This window comes from Aotus nancymaae, unplaced genomic scaffold (genome assembly GCF_030222135.1).
Source record: "Aotus nancymaae isolate 86718 unplaced genomic scaffold, 86718_ANA_hifiasm-v0.15.2.pri h1tg000003l, whole genome shotgun sequence".
NCBI lineage: Eukaryota > Metazoa > Chordata > Mammalia > Primates > Aotidae > Aotus > Aotus nancymaae.
Genome location: NW_026988414.1, coordinates 52,512,671 through 52,531,857, shown reverse-complemented (window position 1 = coordinate 52,531,857; position 19,187 = coordinate 52,512,671). Strand labels below are relative to the sequence as shown.

Here is a 19,187-nt window from a genome sequence, read left to right as displayed (position 1 = left end):
TTTTTTTGTAAGTAGGAATATACTCTAAAGTAATGATAAAAGATATAGTATTGTACATACTAGGTGATAGGAATTTCTCAGCTCTGTTATAATCTGTGGTACCACCATAGTATATGTAGTCTGTGGTTGAAGCATCGTTATGTGGTGCATGTCTGTATAATCTGAACAGGGCAGTATGTTGTTTTATATATCAGCTGCATTTCTTAAGATACAGAATCATAGACCATACAAAATTCTTATTTTCTTCTCTTTATCAGATTCATTGACTTTCAACTGATTTGGTTCTCCAGCTCTTTTGTATTTTGAGAAACTTCAAACATATGGAAAGTTGATAAACTATTATAATAAACACAAGTATCCTTTTCTCCTAGATGATAGACTATAGAATAATGAACAATATACTTGTCACCAACAAATTGACATTTTTCCATTTGTTTACTAAGCTAATTGAACGGAAGTAGGAGCCAAAATGTAGATACTCCATATCCTATTTTGTACTTGCTTTTTTCACCTAAGAGTATATACTGGGAATCAGTCTGTATCTGAATAGAAGATCTTTTGCATTATTTTGTGTGACTGTATAATACTTATTTGTGTGGATGTATTTACTTTATTCAACAAAACTCCTACTGATAGACATTTGGGTTGTTCCCAGTTTTGTACTATTAAAAGAATACTTGAGGAATAACTTTGTGCATTTATTGTTACGTATTTGTGGAGGTATGTTTTCAGGTAGATCTTAGGAAAGATTGCTGGATTAAAAGATAAATGTGCATGTAATTTTGTTAAATGTTACTAAATTTTTCTCTGTAGTGTTTGTGCCATTTTATATTCTGCCATATATGTGAGTGCTTTTTTTTTTTTTTTTTTTTTTTTTTTTTTTTTTTTGTGAGTGCTTTTTTATCCACATCCCATCAACTAAGTATGTGGTCTGACTTTTATATTTTTTGTCAGTCTCACAGAGATTAATTGTATATCACAGTAATTTCATTGAAGTTAAGCATTTCTACATAATGTTTAACGGGTGATTTTCTTTTTTCTTTTGCTTACACTATAAACAGATTTTTAATCTTTACCTTGATTTTTTAAAAGGAGTCTTTTTATGTATTAGGAAGATGAGTTGTTTGTGAAATAAGTTGCTGAGTGTTTTCTTCAACTCTATAACTTGTCTTTTATCTTGGCTTATGGTGTTTGTTGTCATATAAAATTTATTTTATGTAGTTCATTTTTCTACTCTCATATTTATTGCTACTAGATTTTGAGTCATAGTCTTTTGGAACTGCTAGGTATACTTTTATTTAGCACTAGTATGATTTCATTGCTTATGCTTAGGTCTGTGACCCACTGGGGGATCCCCTTCTGTATAGTCTGAAGTATGGACAGAATTTTATTTTTTTCCAAATGACAATCCAATTATCTAAGTCCTGCTTATTAAATTTAAAAATCTATCCTTCCCTTTGTATATTGAGATATTACCGTCATCATATACTAGATTTTTCTTCTGATTGTCTGTTCACTTACTTGCTAATACTCTCCTGATTTAAATATAGAGGCTTTATAGTATATTTTAGTATTAGTTGGGCTTTAACAGCTTTATGGAGATACAATTCACATGTCACACAGTTTGTTTACTTAAAGTGTATAATTCAGTGATTTTTAGTATTATTTACAGAGTTGTGCAGCTGCCACTACAATTAATTTTGGAACATTTTCATCTATCTAAAAAGAAACCCCATGCTCATTAGCAGTTGCTGTTTAGTACTCTTTCCCACCTTCTACCCCTAGGTAACTGTTAGCCTATTTTCTGTCTATGGATTTGCCTATTCTAGACATTTCATAAAAACAGAATCACTATATGTGGTCTTTGTGACTGTTTTTTTTTATTTTTCTTCACTTAGCATGTTTAGTTGCTTGTACTTTTGGTGTTATATTTAAGAAGGCTTTGTCTAACCTAAGATCACAAAGATTTATTCCTGTTTTTTTTCCTAAGAGTGTTATAGTTTTAGTACATTAATTTTGATCCATTTTTAGTTTTTTTGATGAGTAGTACAGGGAAGGGGTCCAGCTTCATTCTTTTGCATGTAGATGTACAGTTATTCCAACACCACTTGTTGAAAAAAAAATTCTTTTCTGATTGCATTGTCTTGACACTCTTGTTGAAATAAACGGATGCAAATATAAGGGCTTAATTTTGGACCCTCCATTTAATTCTGTTGATCTATATGTTTATCCTTATGCCAGTACATTGCACTGATTACTGTAAATGTGTGGTAGTTTTGAAATAGGGAAGTGGGAGTCCTCCACCTTTCTTCTTTTTCCAGATTGCTTTGACAAGAAAAAACAGAGACAGCTGAGATTTAGATAGAAATTGCATTGACTTTATTGATCTATTTGAGGATATTACCATCTTATCAATATTGTCTTTTTGTCCATAAGCATAAGATGTCTTTTTATTTATTTAGCTCTTTAATTTCTTTAATGTTTTATAGTTTTCAAATAATTTTTAAAGCTAAAAAATTGACAAATTATGAAGGGAATTTTTATGAAAACATCTGAATACTTGTTGAAACTTCTAGGAATTGACCTGAAGACATTTGTGGTGTTGCTCGTTTCTTTTTTCATATGTTGCTTGTTATTAAGCAATTAAAAAATCAAGTTGTTCAATCCTGTTTACATTTCTCAAATTATGTTTTGGCTTTTGAAAAATAGTTAAGAGACTTAAAGTTCCCAAAGGAATAATTTAAATTTGGGTTGTACTGAAGATTTGGGAAACAACAGGCGAGACCAAAAAAATTTTATTGGTTTCAAGAAGAAAATCAGCATTAACCTGAAATGTATGTAGTATATATATATATATAGGTACATATGTTTGTGTGTATGTATGTATCTATATCTATTTCTTCCCTTCCTTCCTGCCATGCAGAGTTCTATATGAAGGGAAAGAACGGCTTATTCCAGGATGTGAAGTGATCCTAGCCACACCCTATGGTCGCTGTGCCAATGTCAACAATAGTTCAACTACTTCACAAAGAATCTTTATCACTTATCGAAGGGCTCCTCCAGTTCGACCCCAGAATTCCTTGGCTGTAACTGATATCTGTGTTATTGTAACCAGTAAAGGAGAAACTCCTCCTCATACCTTCTGCAAAGTTGATAAAAACTTAAATTGTGGAATGGTAAGAATAAAGTTTTCATTTTCAAAGTTTCATATGAAAACAAAAAGGGATATGTTTTGGATTCCTGTTTACTGTTGGGTATATACTTTACTCACATTTTATATTTTAATGATGCTTGTTTTTATTTTTTCCTAATTTTTATGATTTATAATAATTTTTAAAATCCTATCCCATGATTTACAATAATTTCATCTTTAAGTCAGGGATATTTTTGGAGGAGTAAATCCTAATACTGTTTGAGTTACATTAACAAAGATTTTAATACCTTTTGGATTTCAGTGGTGTCTTCAGGGATAACTGCAGGGATAGAGTGGTAGAGGCTCTCCTTATATTGATTTATTCATTTATTCATTTTTTTTTTTTTGAGACAGGGTCTTGCTTTGTTTCCCAGGCTGGAGTGCAGTGGTGTGATCACAGCTTACCTCAACCTTGACCCTCTGCGCTCAAGTGATCTTCCCACCTTGGCCTCCTGAGTGGCTGGGACTACAGGCTAGTAGAGACAGGGTTTCACCATATTGGCCAGGCTGGTCTTGAACCTCTGACCTCAAGTGATCCGCCTGCCTCGGCCTCCCAAAGTGCTGGAATTACAGGCGTGAGACACCATGCCTGCCTGTTTTGTTTTTTGAGACAGGGTCTCCTTGTTACCCAGGATGCTCCTGAACTCTTGGGCTCAAGAGAAAATATTGCAGTTGTGCATACTTACTTTTTAAAAGGACGCTAGTGAAGAAGAAAATTAGCATAAACGTTTGATTCATAGTTGTTAAAGACTACAGTTTATTTTGGTTCAGATTTACTTTGAAAAATATCTTCAAGTCAAACTAATATTAGCTTAATGTTGTATAGACAGATGACAAATGCACTCAGAACAATTAGTGAAGACAGGGTTGCCTGTGGAGGTGATGACCTCATAGCACTCCAGTGACCCCAGTCTTCCCCATTTTGGGCTCCAGTGCACACTCCACTTTGTGCTGTGTCTTACAGGCAGGGGCAATCTCTGGGTCATCGCAAAATTAAATCTTTTGAAACCGCCTTCATATTAGTTTGATTTTTGTAGCATTGTTTTCTTACTCTCTTATTTTAGTGTTCTGAACTTCATGCTGTGCTGTATTTTATACTATGTAGTTTGTCATATAAACATGTTTTAAATAGACTCTCCTGAGTAAATAATAAGAATCTTTAGATAATATCCAACAAAATGAATTTCTTTTCACTCTTTTGTCTTTTTATAAACCTAATTTATGTTTTACAGTGGGGTTCCAGCGTGTTTCTGTGTTATAAGAAGTCTGTACCTGCTTCAAATGCAATAGCATATAAGGCTGGTAAGTGAATTAAAAAAAAATTATCTCAATTGCTGTACTTATTGGTGCATATTAACATTTGGCTAAAAGAGACAAAGTGTGCTCCCTTATATAGTTTATAGAATTGATCTATTCATAAAATTATCTATAATTATAGCATATAAAGGTAAATGTTTTCTTAAATACATTACATATGCAAGATACATTAATACCCCCACCAAACATGCTGTTAATTTAATTTAAACAGTTATCCAAAGCAAACATATGTGGAATAAGCATTCAAGCTTTTAGTCTGCGTTAATAGACTTAACAGTATAATGGAAAGTTGTTTACTCTCTGACCTTTTATATTTTGGCAATCAGAAAGGTGTCAAACTGCATCTTTACTTCTTATATTTCCTTTTCTTATCTCTGTGTGTCTGATTTGAAACCACATGTTACTTGCCATGAAAGGTGGACTTGCTTCCTTTCTCCTTTGTTGCAAAGAATCAGCTATATGGAGGCGAGGAGGGCCTGAGAAACTTTTCTGCCATGAAGTGTTTGAGAAATCTATCGCCACATTCTTACTGCACATTAAAGTGTCAAGGGCTGTAAAGATTTAAGTGTCACCTCTTCATCCCACTGGTATGGTGGGATAAAAACTGAAAATACAGGTATGCTGCAGTTGTAAATAGAAAAGATACTGGAATACTTCTTTGTGAAAAGAAGCCGTGCTATTACTTTTTGATTTTGCACAGTTCTTGAAATAAAGTTTTACTTCAGGGAAGTCAGGCAAATCAATATCCAAAAGTCGTTGCCTTTCATAAAATAACATTCATACTAATGAACCAAACCATTTAATTTACCATATAAAAATAATGGCAACAACTAAAAAATATAAAACTCAGTATCATTTTAAAATTTGATACTGTAGGCTGGGCATGGTAGCTCATGCTTGTAATCCCAGCACTTTGGGAGATTGAGGCAGGCAGATCACCTGAGGCCAGGAGTTTTGAGACTAGCCTGGCCAAGATGGTGAAACCCCGTCTCTACTAAAAATACAAAAATTAGCCAGGCGTGGTGGTGCACACCTGTAGTCCCAGCTACTTGCGAGGCTGAGAGATGAGAATTGCTTGAACCCGGGAGGTGGAGGTTGCAGGGAGCTGGGATTGCACCACTGCACTCCAGCATGGGTGACAGAGCAAGATTGTGTGTTAAAAAAAAAAAAAAGAAAAAAAAGTGATACTGTTAATACTGCTGTAATATGTTGATTCTATGTGATTTCTTAATTTTTTTTGTGGGCAAGGGTATCGCTTAAAAAACTTACAGAAAGAAGCTGTACAATAGCATTCAGTTATTTGATATGAGACACTTACTTTAGAATAGAGAGTTTTGGGTACTGAATTTGGGCTCAAAATTCTACTACTGATTTTGAAGTTTTTCACTTAGAGATGGTCTATATATTGATGTCCTTAGAGGCTAATGAACTGATGCCATGTAGGTAATTTATTCTGAAGGGGCTTTATTGTGCTTCTCAAAGTGCCCCTTGCTTCTACTTTCTGGGTCCCATGTCCTCTGTACTTAGTCACAACGTTTCTGTCTCGTTTACTTTTCATGTTGCATGCCTTTTACCCTGCTTCTCAAGATGAATGTAGGGGCTGTGATAATTTCTGTTGCCTCAGCATTATTTCATAACACTTGTCTCTTCCCTGAATTTTTCACAGAAGACTAACTGAAATAGTTGGTAAATTCTTCTGTATGTTTCTTACCATTTTTCATAAGGTGTTGGCATGTGTAGAAGAAAATACATTGAGACTGGTGATCAAGATTGGTTGAATGGAGTCTCAAGTAGTATATTAATACATTTTTATGTTACAATGAACTATAAATCCATGGGTAAAATATCAGGGGCAAACTTGTTTATTTTAGTTTCTGTTATAGCAAGATAAAAATCGATTTAAAAATACCACACAAGTATTGCCATGAAATTTGGTATTAAAATATTCCATTAATATCTATCATATATAATTTATGGAAAAGTAACTATTTAAAAAATTTATTGTTGTCTCATTCTTCAAAAGGTTTAATTTTTAGATATCCAGAAGAGGACTATGAGTCATTTCCACTCTCAGAATCAGATGTACCTCTCTTCTGCCTTCCTATGGGAGCCACTATTGAGTGCTGGGATCCTGAAACCAAATATCCACTTCCAGTTTTTTCAACTTTTGTGTTGACAGGTTCTTCAGCCAAAAAGGTATGTTTTTGCCTCATTGATTAAACCCATTTTGGCCATGTTTTTATTTTATAAAATGGTTAATATAACTTTTATTTCAATGTTAGGATTATTTGGACATGATACATTTTGGTTTAAATTTACACTGTCATCCCCAAGATGAGAAATCCACATGAAAATTGCTATCAGGATATTGATACCTCGGGAACTTTACAGAAGCAAAGATAAAGTCTCTACACTTTCAAAACCCAGGACTCGATAATGATGACAGATAGAAGACATAGGTACCATAGAAAGAATCAACAGACACAATTAAAAAGCTGAGTTAGACCCACAAGACATTAAAATGACAGAATGATAATATAAAAGATGTTATAAATTAAAATGTTATTGAAATGATGTAAGAACTATCTTGACTACTCTGGAGGCTGAGGCATGAGAATCACTTAAACCCAGGAGATGGAGGTTGCAGTCAGCTGAGATTGTGCCACTGCCCGCCAACCTGATCTACAGAGTGATACTCTGTCTCAAAAGAAGAAAAAAAGCACAGATAAGACATACCTGAAGGGAGAATTAGTGAAGTGGAAGATAGGTTACCTTAAATGTGGCACATACGAATGTAAAACATAAAAGGAGTCAAAAAATGTAGCAGATAGAACTAGAAAGTCTAATAGGTATTTAATGAGTTCCAGAAGGAGTGACTAGAAAAGGACAAGGCTACATCTTAAGAGCTAATGGTTGAGAGTTCTCCAAGGTTGATGAAAAAATTGAGTCTTCAGATTGGTGATGGACTCTGAATCTGCAGCAGAGAAGAGTAAACAAGTAAATAAATGAATAATCCCACCTTTTTTTGTTGTTTTGTTTTCTTGAGACGGAGTTTCACTCTTGTTTCCCAGGCTGAAGTGCAATGGCATGATCTCAGCTCATTGCAACCTCCGCCTCCCAGGTTCAAGTGATTCCTCAGCCTCCCAAGTAGTGGAATTACAGGCATGTGCCACCACACCTGGCTAATTTTGTATTTTTTTTAGTAGAGATAGGGTTTCACCATCTTGGTCAGGCTGGTCTCGGACTTCTAACTTTAGCTGATCCACCCGCCTTGGTGTCCCAAAGTGCTGGGATTACAGGCATGAGCCACCACGCTTGGCCTATCCCGCCTCTTTTTATATCATAGTGCAATGATGGAACACCAGAGACAAAAAAACCAAAAAACAAAAAACAACTAGAGAGAAAAGACATTTGTTGTCTTATGTAAAACATATATTGTATATAACAGTAATAATGACATAAACTGATTTATAAAGAAGAGAAGGCAAAAATAAACAGTATTCATAATAAAAAGCTGATAGCAGTAGAAATTTAAAAATTGAAAACTTTCTAAGGAAATTTAATAAAATAGGCAATTTTGTTGAAAAAATATAACCTGAACTGACTCATGTGGATGAAACAAAATACATCTATGACCTCATTCTAAAGGTACAGGCTACACGTTTATAACCACTATGTTAAAGATAATGTATGTAAAGTATCCAGAATAGTGCCTGGAACATAGAAATTGCTGAATGAAGATCAATATTATATTAACTTGATTGCCTACTACTAAACTAACTTGTTAGCTTAATAATCATTTATAATTTCTCCTGCTGAAAGTAGTAAAAATAACTGAAAATTTTAAGTTCTCCAAACATTTAAGAGTTACCTAATATACTTTGACAGTAGAGAACAATAAAGTCTCATTTGAGATGTGGGTACTGGGTGATTTGCTTGGCTTATTCATTAGTTAGGGGATATCAACATGGAAGCATTGAGGTGTGTAAAATTTATGTTTATACATTTGTCATACTGCTTGTTAAAAACTTTGAGATCACTTTGAAATAATTATATCTGGGAATGGTGTGTGTGTAAAGGCAAGGGTTATTGTGATATATATAATGACTAAATAGTTGGCAAGATTTATGAAATACAGAAGTAAGGATTGATTGTTGGGAGAAGGGGATAGGTATAGTGATAGAATTTCTTTGCAGTGTTTTAAGGAATGGACAGATCAGAGGAAGTACCAAGGCTAAGCAAAATATACCAAGGCACAAAATTATGAACTAGTCTATGTGTCTTGTAGCTCTATATTGTTGAGCAGGAACAGCAGGTACTGTCAGGAGTTGAGAACATCATGCCAGTTATACAGATTGTGGCATTTTACCTGAAATGGGGAACTTTTGAAGGATCAAATATTATCTCTGAAGTACTCTTTCTTCAGTGTATTTTTCACTAAAATACTTTCTTCTCACTTGAGACCAGTTAGGGCTTCAATAGTTGCTTTGATATGTGGTAAGTGGAATTGGAATTGAGCTTGACTTCAGAATTTCTAGCTTGGGGATTGTATAACATAACTGAGTAAGATTAGGCATATTGGATGAAGTATTTAGATAATGAGTTCACTTTTGAAAATACTGGTTTGGGATGCCTGTACAACATCCAGGTAGAGATAGGAGTCTGAGGTTCGATCAGGTAAAGATTTGTGTTTTTTTAGTATAATGATTATAGTTAAAACCATGAGAGAATGAAATTTTCTAAATAGAAGTGTACTTTAGAACCTTAGGGAATACAAAGACAACAAAGGAGTAAAGAGTTTCAAGACAGAGGAGTGTCAGCTGTATCTTATGTCATACAAGGCAAGGATATCGAGGAATTGAACCTGTAAACATTACTGATGAGAAAATCAAATGCTGCTGCTGTGGAAAACAATTTGGCAACTCCTTCCAAAAGTTAAACATAGAATTACCATATGATCCAGCAGTTTCATGCCTAGGCATATACCCAGAATAATTGAAAGCAGAGACTCAAACAGATACTTGTACACCAGTGTTTGTAGCAGGATTATTTGTAATAGGCAAAAGGAGGAAACAGTCCAAACGTTCATCAGCATGTGAATGGATACACAAAATGTGGTATATGCATATGATGGAATTATTATTTATTCCTTAAGAAGGAATGAAATTTGGGTATGTGCTACAACATAGATGAATCTTAAAAACATTATTCCAAGTGAAATAAGCCAGACACAAAAGAATACATTTTGTGTGATTCCGCTTATAGGAGATACCTAGAATAGCTACACTTATAGAGACAGAAAGTACAATAGAGCTTAACAGGGACTTGGATTGAGGGCAAGAGAATGGGACTTTACTGTTTAAGGGTTACAGGGCTTTTGTTTGGGGTAATGAAAAAGTTCTGGAAATGAATAGTGATACCGGTTGCACTCCATTTTGAAGGTACTTAATACTAATGAATTGTACACTTGAAAATGGTTAAAGTGGTGTATTTTATGTTATGTATATTTTAACCCAATTTAAAAAAATCTGGGCCGGGCACGGTGGCTCACATCTATAATCCCAGCACTTTAGGAGGCTGAGGCGGGTGGATCATGAAGTCAGGAGATATAGACCGTCCTGACTAACATGGTGAAACCCTGCCTCTACTAAAAATACAAAAAATTAGCTGGGCGTGGTGGCACGCACCCATAATCCCAGCTACTTGGGAGGCTGAGGCAGGAGAATCTCTTGAACCCAGGAGTTGGAGGTTGCAGTGAGCCAAGATTGGCCACTACACTTCAGCCTGGGTGACAGAGTGAGACTCTGTCAAAAAAAACAGGGAAAAAAAAAAAGACCCACAAAACACAAAAAACTAAGTTGAGTGAGTCATTAGAGTTCATGCTCTAGGGTGGGAGCTAGGTAAAAGAAATTTCACTTTTAAAAATGAAAGCAAGTTACAAGAGGTTACCATCCATTTTTGTGTAAGATACATAGTTGAATGTATAAAATTGCAGTGGAAAAAATCTTGAGGGATTTACATAAAAGTCTGGTTATCTCTGGGATAGAATTTTGGGTAAGATTTTTTTTTTTTGGTAATTTATCTGTATAAGTGTACTCCAAGCAAATACTTCTTGTGTAATAAGAGAAAAAGAAAAGTTAATACTTTAAAACAAACTCAAATCTTACAACAGTTCTCTTATTCTGTAGGTATATGGAGCTGCCATTCAGTTTTATGAACCTTACTCTCGGGAACTTCTATCAGAGAAACAGCTTATGCAGCTGGGCCTGTTGACGCCTGTGGAGAGAAAAATGGTCTCCAAATCCATCAATACAAACAAATGCATTTGTTTACTCTCACACTGGCCTTTTTTTGAAGCTTTTAGGAAATTTCTTATGTTTATCTACAAACTTTCTGTGTCTGGACCACATCCTCTTCCCATTGAAAAGTATGTATAATGATTAGAAAGATGACTGGTGGAAAACTGAGTATATAAATATATACATTTCATTGTTTGTGTAACTTTTAGCAGCGAAGTTGGAAGGGAAGAAAGGTTACATTCACCCAACTTTATTTTTATTTTTATTTTGCTACTCAAGAGACTGGAGTGCAGTGGTGTGATATCAGCTCACTACAACCTCTACCTCCTGGGTTCAAGCAATTCTCTGCCTCAGCCTCCTGAGTAGTTGAGATTACAGGCGCCCGCCACCATACCCGGCTGATTTTTGTATTTTTAGTAGAGAAGGAGTTTCACCATCTTGGCCAGGCTGGTCTTGAACTCTTGATCTCGTGATCCACCCACCTTTGCCTCCCAAAGTGCTGCGATTATAGGCATGAGCCACCAACTTTTTACTTACTCCTGTCTTCACCTGAATCATTGACTGTGAACTTAAAATTGGATAGTAGTGGTAATGATGGCCAAATAATCTTTTGGGAATGCAGCTGAAGAAGTAACTCATATAAATTATATTGTGAGTGTTCTTTCTGTTTATCTTCTAATAACCAAAAGATAAATAGTTACGGACACACGCACACGCACACGCGCGCACACACACACACACACCGCCTCCCACCCACTCATTCAAGTGGCCACTATAAATTCTTTTTTTTTTTTAAGGCGGAGTTTCGCTGTCGTTACCCAGACTGGAGTGCAATGGCGCGATCTCGGCTCACCGCAACCTCCGCCTCCTGGGTTCAAGCAATTCTCCTGCCTCAGCCTCCTGAGTAGCTGGGATTACAGGCGCGCACCACCATGCCCAGCTAATTTTTGTAATTTTTTAGTAGAGACAGGGTTTCACCTTGTTAACCAGGATGGTCTCGATCTCTTGACCTCGTGATCCACCCGCCTCAGCCTCCCAAAGTGCTGGGATTATAGGTGTGAGCCACCGCACCTGGCCAGTGGCCACTGTAAATTCTAACCATAATACCTCTCTAAAGTGATACAGAAATGAGTAAGCATGAGTTGACTGATGTTAAAAGTGAGGTTTTGGTTTTAGCATTGACAAAATTCTTTGAGCTTTCTCTTCAGTTTGTCCGTTTTGTCATGGAAATCTTTTGTAAGCAAGAAAAATGTATGTTGAGCTACTCTTTTTTAAACCATCTTTTCTGATTTCTAGTGGCACATTCACTTCTGTTTATATTAGTTTATAATATATGTATACGGCTAACAAACCAAAACATGTCAAGAGCTTTCTGTAATGTATTAAAATATGTGTAAACATAGATGTTTCTTATAATTTCAGAACTTTTACATTATAGCAGAAGGAATATCAGTGAAACATACTAGTCTAGTGGACAAGGTAGGGGTAATTATGTGAAGGTTTAAAAATAATGCTGTCCAAAAATCAGCTTTAAAAAGAGTACTGTGCAAAAACTCATCACACTTTGATATTGAAATATGGTTGCAACTTTCATTTTGTACTCTTGAAATGGCAATTTAATGATTTATAGTTCTGGGTTAAACTTTCAGCTGTCAGACTAATTTAAAGTTTTTTGAAGTAAAATTTAATGTTAGTGATAATTTAGCAACCTTTTGAAAAATTAAGATTCTATGAATAGCTTGTGAAAATACAATGTATGTAATCAATTTTTTTTTCTGTTGAATTAATATGTTGCATTTTTGTGGCTTCTAATAAGAGCTTCGAACTTTGAAGAAACTTAAGAAGCAATTTTTATAGGTGCAGAAATAGAATGGTTAGGTGGTTCTTCCAAAGTTAGAGTAGTAAATCTGGGATTAAATTCAATTTTAGTGTAAATTCATTATATCACAGTTAGTTGCTCCCTATACTGGCACTGATAACCAGGGCTATAGAAATTCACTTCTTTCATGAAAACTATTTTTATGTTATTTTTATTTATCTGATAATTATAGGAGATATAAATATAGACTTTGAGTCAGGAAATACATTGTGTGTTTCAGAAGTTTAGTGGGCATGGATACATTCATTTACACTAAGTAAATTTACTTACTTTGCATACATTATAGATGGCCATGTCATATCTGGGATGATATATGGTGAGACTTAATATTTGTTAAAACCTGTGATGCATTTTAGAAAAGTAATTATGATATTTATTTCAAATTTTTTTCTAGGCACATTTCACATTTTATGCAAAACATCCCTTTTCCTTCACCACAAAGACCGAGAATCCTTGTCCAGGTAAGCAAAAAAGAGTATATTTGGGGAGAACTTTGCATATGTTCTCTCCTGTCATTGCAGAATAGATTTTGTATACCTTTGGGTTTGGAGTGGAGCAGTATGCATTCGTGAAGTCCTTGGATTTTCTGTGCTTTGTAGTTTTACTGGTCATCCTTTCTTACTGGATTCTGGATTTGAGTGTACAGAACTGGAATAATTATAATCCTTGGTTCATAACGTTTTCATCTTTGGCCCATGCATGGCCTTTATGTAGCTAATTTTAAACCCAGGATTATGTTTGGGCATGTTTGAGCAATGGTTGGAGGAGGTTAACTTAAACAAGGTCTATAATAGTACTATGCTAAAGGACCAGTTTCTTTTTATTTTCAGTAAGTAGCGGACGTAGATTGTGACATATGCATATACAGCTTGTGACATACGCAACATGAACAGGTCTATACCCTCTCTATAGTAATAGTTCCACTGATCACATGCTTGGATATGGGAGAGAGGTCAAATTGTCATAAAAGTTGCTTAATGTTTTGCTCTTCATTTATATACTATATCTTTATGGATTGGAAGAATTAACATACTGGCATACTTAACATACTTTGAGTAGCACTGGTCGATAGAGGGAAGCCATTTAAAAGTTTTTCTAAGACATTCTTAACATTATATATGGTAGGATTAAGTCAGATATTGTTGATCTTAAATGTTATTTCAGTTCCACAAGTATTAATGTGCCAAGCAATTGCTAAGTGCCTACAGTCTGTTGAGCAAAATTGAATTTGAGGGTTTTCAAAAGCAATGATTTCATAAATTTTAAATGATTGTATCTTAACCAATTAAGTGAATCAAAATTCTGTCAAATCAAATTCTGAGAAAGAACTAATATAATACTGCTTAGTAAATACTGCTATTATTTTATATCTTAGTATGTTTCAAAAAGTGTCTGCATATTAAACTATTAATGTTTTCAGTGTTACCTTTGATCTAAATATATAGATTTCAAAAGCAGTTTTGAAATTTATCTCTTGGTTTGGTTAATATACCTTTATCTTTTTTTTTTTTTTAAGCTGTCAGTTCATGATGCATTAATATTATCACAGCCAGTTTCTACACCTTTACCACTAAGGTAATTACTGCTATTTAAAATGATATATTTATTCACTTGGAGCAGAATGCTTTAAAATATTTTAGTGATTAGTATAATAAAGTTAATTGTTATTTTACAAACTAGGTACAAATACCCTTAATGTTTCTGACTTTGATAGCTGGATGGATGGTGGGGCTATTTTATAAATGGGAATAGTTAAGAGAGTTGCAAGATTGCATATAGTGGATACTTCCCTTTTCTTCTCATCTCTCCTTCCCATATCTATTTCATAACTAAATGTTCAAGGTGAACTGATTTTAACCTTCTAAATATCTTGAATCCATTTACTTCTTTTCATCTGCATCACACAAGGTGTGCATGATGTCTTACCAGACTAATTCACTATCAGGCTCTTATTTGGTACCTTTTTCCTCATCAGTTCTTTATCTACCCTGTAGCCAATGTGTCCTTTTGAAAATGCAAATATAATAGTATCAATTCAATTTCAGCCTAATCTGTTGCTGTTTTCACCCTTGCCCTTACTATGCTTTAGTCATAATAGATTTATTTCAACTTTTTGGCTATGACAACAGTTTATTCTTGCCCCAGGGCCCTTGCATATATTGTCTGTCACCCCTTTACTCCCATCTTTATCTTCATTCTTCTAAGCTCAACTCAAATGGCTATTCAGGGAAATCTTTTTTGATAAATGCCTTTGTTTCTAGAGGATGAGTTTAAATGACCCAGTTATACTATCTTATTAAATTTGCTACTTTTCATTGATAAATAAGTGAAGACTTGAAATTAACTCTAGACTCTCAGTCTGTTAATACTTAGGAAATAATTTAATAAGCAAATCTTAACATGTTTTAGCAAAATAGTTCACAATGATCTCTTTTTCTCTTTTTTTTTCCTAGTGGAGCCAACTTCAGCACTTTGCTAATGAATCTGGGTCCTGAGAATTGTGCAACACTGCTGCTCTTTGTTTTACTTGAGAGTAAAATTCTGCTGCATTCTCTTAGGCCAGCAGTCTTGACTGGGGTTGCCGAAGCAGTTGTAGCTGTAAGTATAGAATTTTCCTTTTAGGACAAAATTACTGACAGGTAATTTTTACTCCAAAGGGAAGTTTCCTTCAAAAACAGCAACTTTGAAAGCAACAACAAATTTTTAAAAAGCAACTTTGAAAAATTACTGGCCCAGTAAAAGTTGAACATAATCTGCTGGCAAAGAGAAATAGGAAATATAAAGAAAACAAATGTTATTTCTATCTGAGGAAAAATGTCAATTTCTAATTGTTCATATTTTAGAGTTCTTCCCAGAGTAAAAACTATATGCTTATATAATAAAGCCTGAGAATGAAGCTGATTGTGTTGAGAGGCTCTGACCAGTTTCAGCTGTTCTAAAATTAGGCAAATGATTACATAGTTAATTTCTCCCCATTTTAACTTTTAATAATTGTGAATCAGTAATATATACGAAATTCTAAGTGATTGTGAAATAGGATAATATACAGAGGCTTAGCTCTTTTGTAAAGCATAATAAATAAAAATTAAATTGTTAAATTGTTAAAAATTGAAGTTGTTCCCTGCTTAAAACCCTTTGGCTTCCCATTGCACTTAGAATGAAGTCTGATTGCTGGACATGGTGGCTCATGCCTGTAATCCTAGCACTTTGGGAGGCCTAGGCAGGCAGATCACCTGAGGTTGGGAGTTTGAGACCAGCCTGACCAAGATGGAGAAACCCCATCTCTACTAAAAATACAAAATTAGCTGGGTGTGGTGGCACATGCCTGCAATCTCAGCTACTTGGGAGACATGAGGCAAGAGAATCAAGCTGAGATCGTGCCATTGCACTCCAGCCCAGGCAACAAGAGTGAAACTCCGTCTCAAAAAAAAAAAGAATGAAGTCCGAATATATAGGGCATTATAGGCCATTGTATAGAACTTTAAATGTTCCACTTCTCCAACCCTATCACACATTAGTTGTTTAATTTAAAATAGTTGACTCTGCTCTCTTCCCGTCCCCATTTTCAGAATGTAAGTCTCTTAGGAGTAAGGACCTGATCTCTTGTTTACTCCTGTATTCTCACCACTTGTTATAGTTGCTTAGCACAGAGTAGGCCCTTAATAAATACTTATTAAAACAACAAATGGGGTATGTCTCCAAGATCTCAATCTGGTTGGAGAAATGCTGTTAGTACTGAAAACAATAATAACCATAAGAGACAGCTTATAGGAGGATCCTCATTAAGTGTTACTTTTCCAAGTCATCACAGTTGTGCGTGAAAGCAAAAGTTGTTAGAATATGAAAATATTTGTTAATGAACACATTTTAGAAAGTTCACACCCAGGCTGGGGGTGATGGCTCATGCCTGTATTCCCAGCACTTTGGGAGGCTGAGGCGGGTGGATCATGAGGTCAAGAGATTGAGACCATCCTGGCCAACATGGTGAAACCTCGTCTCTACTAAAAATAAAAAATTAGCTGGGCATGGTGGTGGGCACCTGTTGTCCCAGCTACTCGGGAGGCTGAGGCAAGAGAATCACTTGAACCTGGGAGGTGGAGGTTGCAGTGAGCTGAAGACTCTGTCTAAAAAAAAAAAAAAGGACGTTCCCACCCAAATATTTCTTACTCAATAAAGCATTAGTGTTTATTCAAGCCCCTTTGTCAGAATCATAGTGCCCTAGTCTCTTGATGGATTTCAGTAATATGGTGCAAGAACAGCTGAAAAAAGTGCTACATGGAATTGGTACTCTTATGAAAAATTCCAGAGTGTATTAGGTTTATGTAACTGATGTTGGAGAGCTGTCTGAATTGCATGCAAAATCATTTATAAGTCATGATTGGTAGTTATGCTAGTTACCATTTGAAGAAGAGAACATTGAAAAGAGTGGTGACAAAACAAATACTTCAAAAGAAGAATGATTTAAATATCAAAGAATTAAATTAGTGGAGACCCATAGCAAAGATTGATGAAACGTACGAGAACATTATAAAAAGTGACCCTATAGTGTTGCAAAAGGCAAACGTGAAGAGAAGGATATCATATTTTGCTAACACATAGCTTTTTTTCTAAGGTTTCTTAGATACCTTTTGTTGAATAGAAGATAATTGTCACTCAAGGAAATCTGAAGTCCTTGCAAGGTCCTTTGTGAGTGGCTCTGCCCCTCAGCAATCTGATCTCATTTTCCACTACTCTTCCTCTTGCTCACTCTTCACCAGCATTCTGGCCTTACCATCCTGGGAGCATTAGGCATTCCCCATAGTTTAAGGCCTTTGCCTTAGCTGTTCCTTTTCATTGAAGCACTCTTCTCCTATATATCCCCTTGGCTAAATCTCTCACCTTCTTCAGGTTTTAGCTCTGTTGTCACTTTAGTAATGAGGCCTGTCCTGTTTGTTCTCATACAACCTGCTTTTCCTCTGTCCTGCTCTGAACTCTAATGTCCTTCACTTGGCTTTCCTTTTCTTGCTTTCTTTTTTTTTTCATAGCACATATCACTTCCTGACATATAGATTGAATATCCTTTATGCAAAATGCTTGGAAAAAAGTGCTTTGGATTTAGGATTTTTTTTTTTTTTTTTTTTTTGGATTTTGGCATATTTGCATAATACACACTGGTTGAACATCCCTAATCTGAGAATCCCAAGTCCTAAATGCTTCTATGAGCAATTTCTTTTTAGCATCATGTTTGTACTCAAAAAGTTTTGGGTTTTGGAGCACTTTGGATCTTGGATTTTAAATTAGGGATGCTCTGCTCAGCCTATAGTATAATATTTTATTTATTATGCTTTTCTTTTTTTCTCTCTCTTCCTGCTAGACAAGGTGTTTGCAAATGATGGCTGGATCCTGCCTGCCAAATCCTGCCTTCCACTGATTTCTATAAGGTTTTATTGGAACATAGGCCATTTATTCATATCTTGCCTATGACTGCTTTCATGCATGACGGAAGAGTTAAATAGTTGAGACAGAGACAATATGGCTCACAGGGCCTAAAATATTTACTGATTTTTACAGAAAAAGTTGCTGTATCCTAAACTCTTATCCTAAACTGTAAATCTCATGAAGACAGTGATCTGTTTCATTTATTGTTAAGCTCCCGTTATGTAGAACAGTGATTGGTACATAGCAAGGGCCCAAATATTAAGTAAATAAATGTTTGAAGACAAAATTCCAATCCTGAATAACCCTCTGCAATAGCTGGCAGAGGTAGTAAGTGTTATAGGCATTTCTTTGGGGTGAGTAATGATGGATAAGGGTGAGAATTGAACTAGACCTTGAAAGATAACAAGGATTTTTATAGTGGAAGAAAAATATTACCAGTAAAATTTTAGTAACTAGGTAATTATTAAAAATTTTTTTTTTCTTAAATTTGTTCTTTTTTTTTTTTTTTTATGGAGATGAGAGTCTCACTCTGTTGTTCAGGCTGGTCTTGAACTCCTGGCCTCAAGCAGTCCTCCTGCTTCAGCCTCCCAGAGTATTGGGAGTCACTGCATTTGGCCTTAACATTTTTTATTCTTTTTTTAAAAATATCAAAAACTTATCTTTTTTTTTTTTTTAAAAAAAGCAAAAATGATGCAATTAAAGTTTTGTAAAGGAAGACAAGATTCTTGAGGAATTTTATTTTTCTCTTCTTTTTCTTCTTTTTCTGTCTCATCATGTCTGAATAGCGGAATGTTTTATATTGGCTGTATTCTTTTTTTTTTTCTGGAGACAGAATCTTGTTCTGTCACCCAGGCTGGAGTGCAGTGGCATGAACTTGGCTCACTGCAACCTCCGCCGTCTGGGTTCAAGCTATTCTCCTGCCTCAGCCTCTCGGGATTACAGGCGTGCGCCACCACACCGAGCTAATTTTTATTTTATTTTTTATTTATTTTATTATTATTATTTTTTGAGACGGAGTTTCACTCTTGTTACCCAGGCTGGAGTGCAATGGCGCGATCTTGGCTCACCGCAACCTCCGCCT

The 19,187-nt window shown here is 35.2% G+C and overlaps 1 protein-coding gene across 6 annotated transcripts in view; it reads left to right on the top strand.

Annotated features, from left to right (window-relative positions):
• DENND4C (DENN domain containing 4C) overlaps positions 1–19,187 on the top strand; it is a 132,731-nt gene that overhangs the window by 49,164 nt on the left and 64,380 nt on the right. For 4 of the 6 annotated variants that reach the window (XM_064381151.1, XM_064381158.1, XM_064381145.1 and 1 more), the window contains exons 3-9: positions 2,924–3,176; positions 4,426–4,495; positions 6,534–6,706; positions 10,699–10,937; positions 13,083–13,149; positions 14,205–14,263; positions 15,142–15,286. In XM_064381151.1, coding sequence (XP_064237221.1) covers positions 2,924–3,176; positions 4,426–4,495; positions 6,534–6,706; positions 10,699–10,937; positions 13,083–13,149; positions 14,205–14,263; positions 15,142–15,286 — 1,006 coding nt within the window. Of the gene's footprint in view, positions 1–2,923; positions 3,177–4,425; positions 4,496–4,714; positions 5,127–6,533; positions 6,707–10,698; positions 10,938–13,082; positions 13,150–14,204; positions 14,264–15,141; positions 15,287–19,187 lie in introns of those variants that run through there. The other 2 variants (XM_064381163.1, XM_064381172.1) reach the window with 2 other exon arrangements.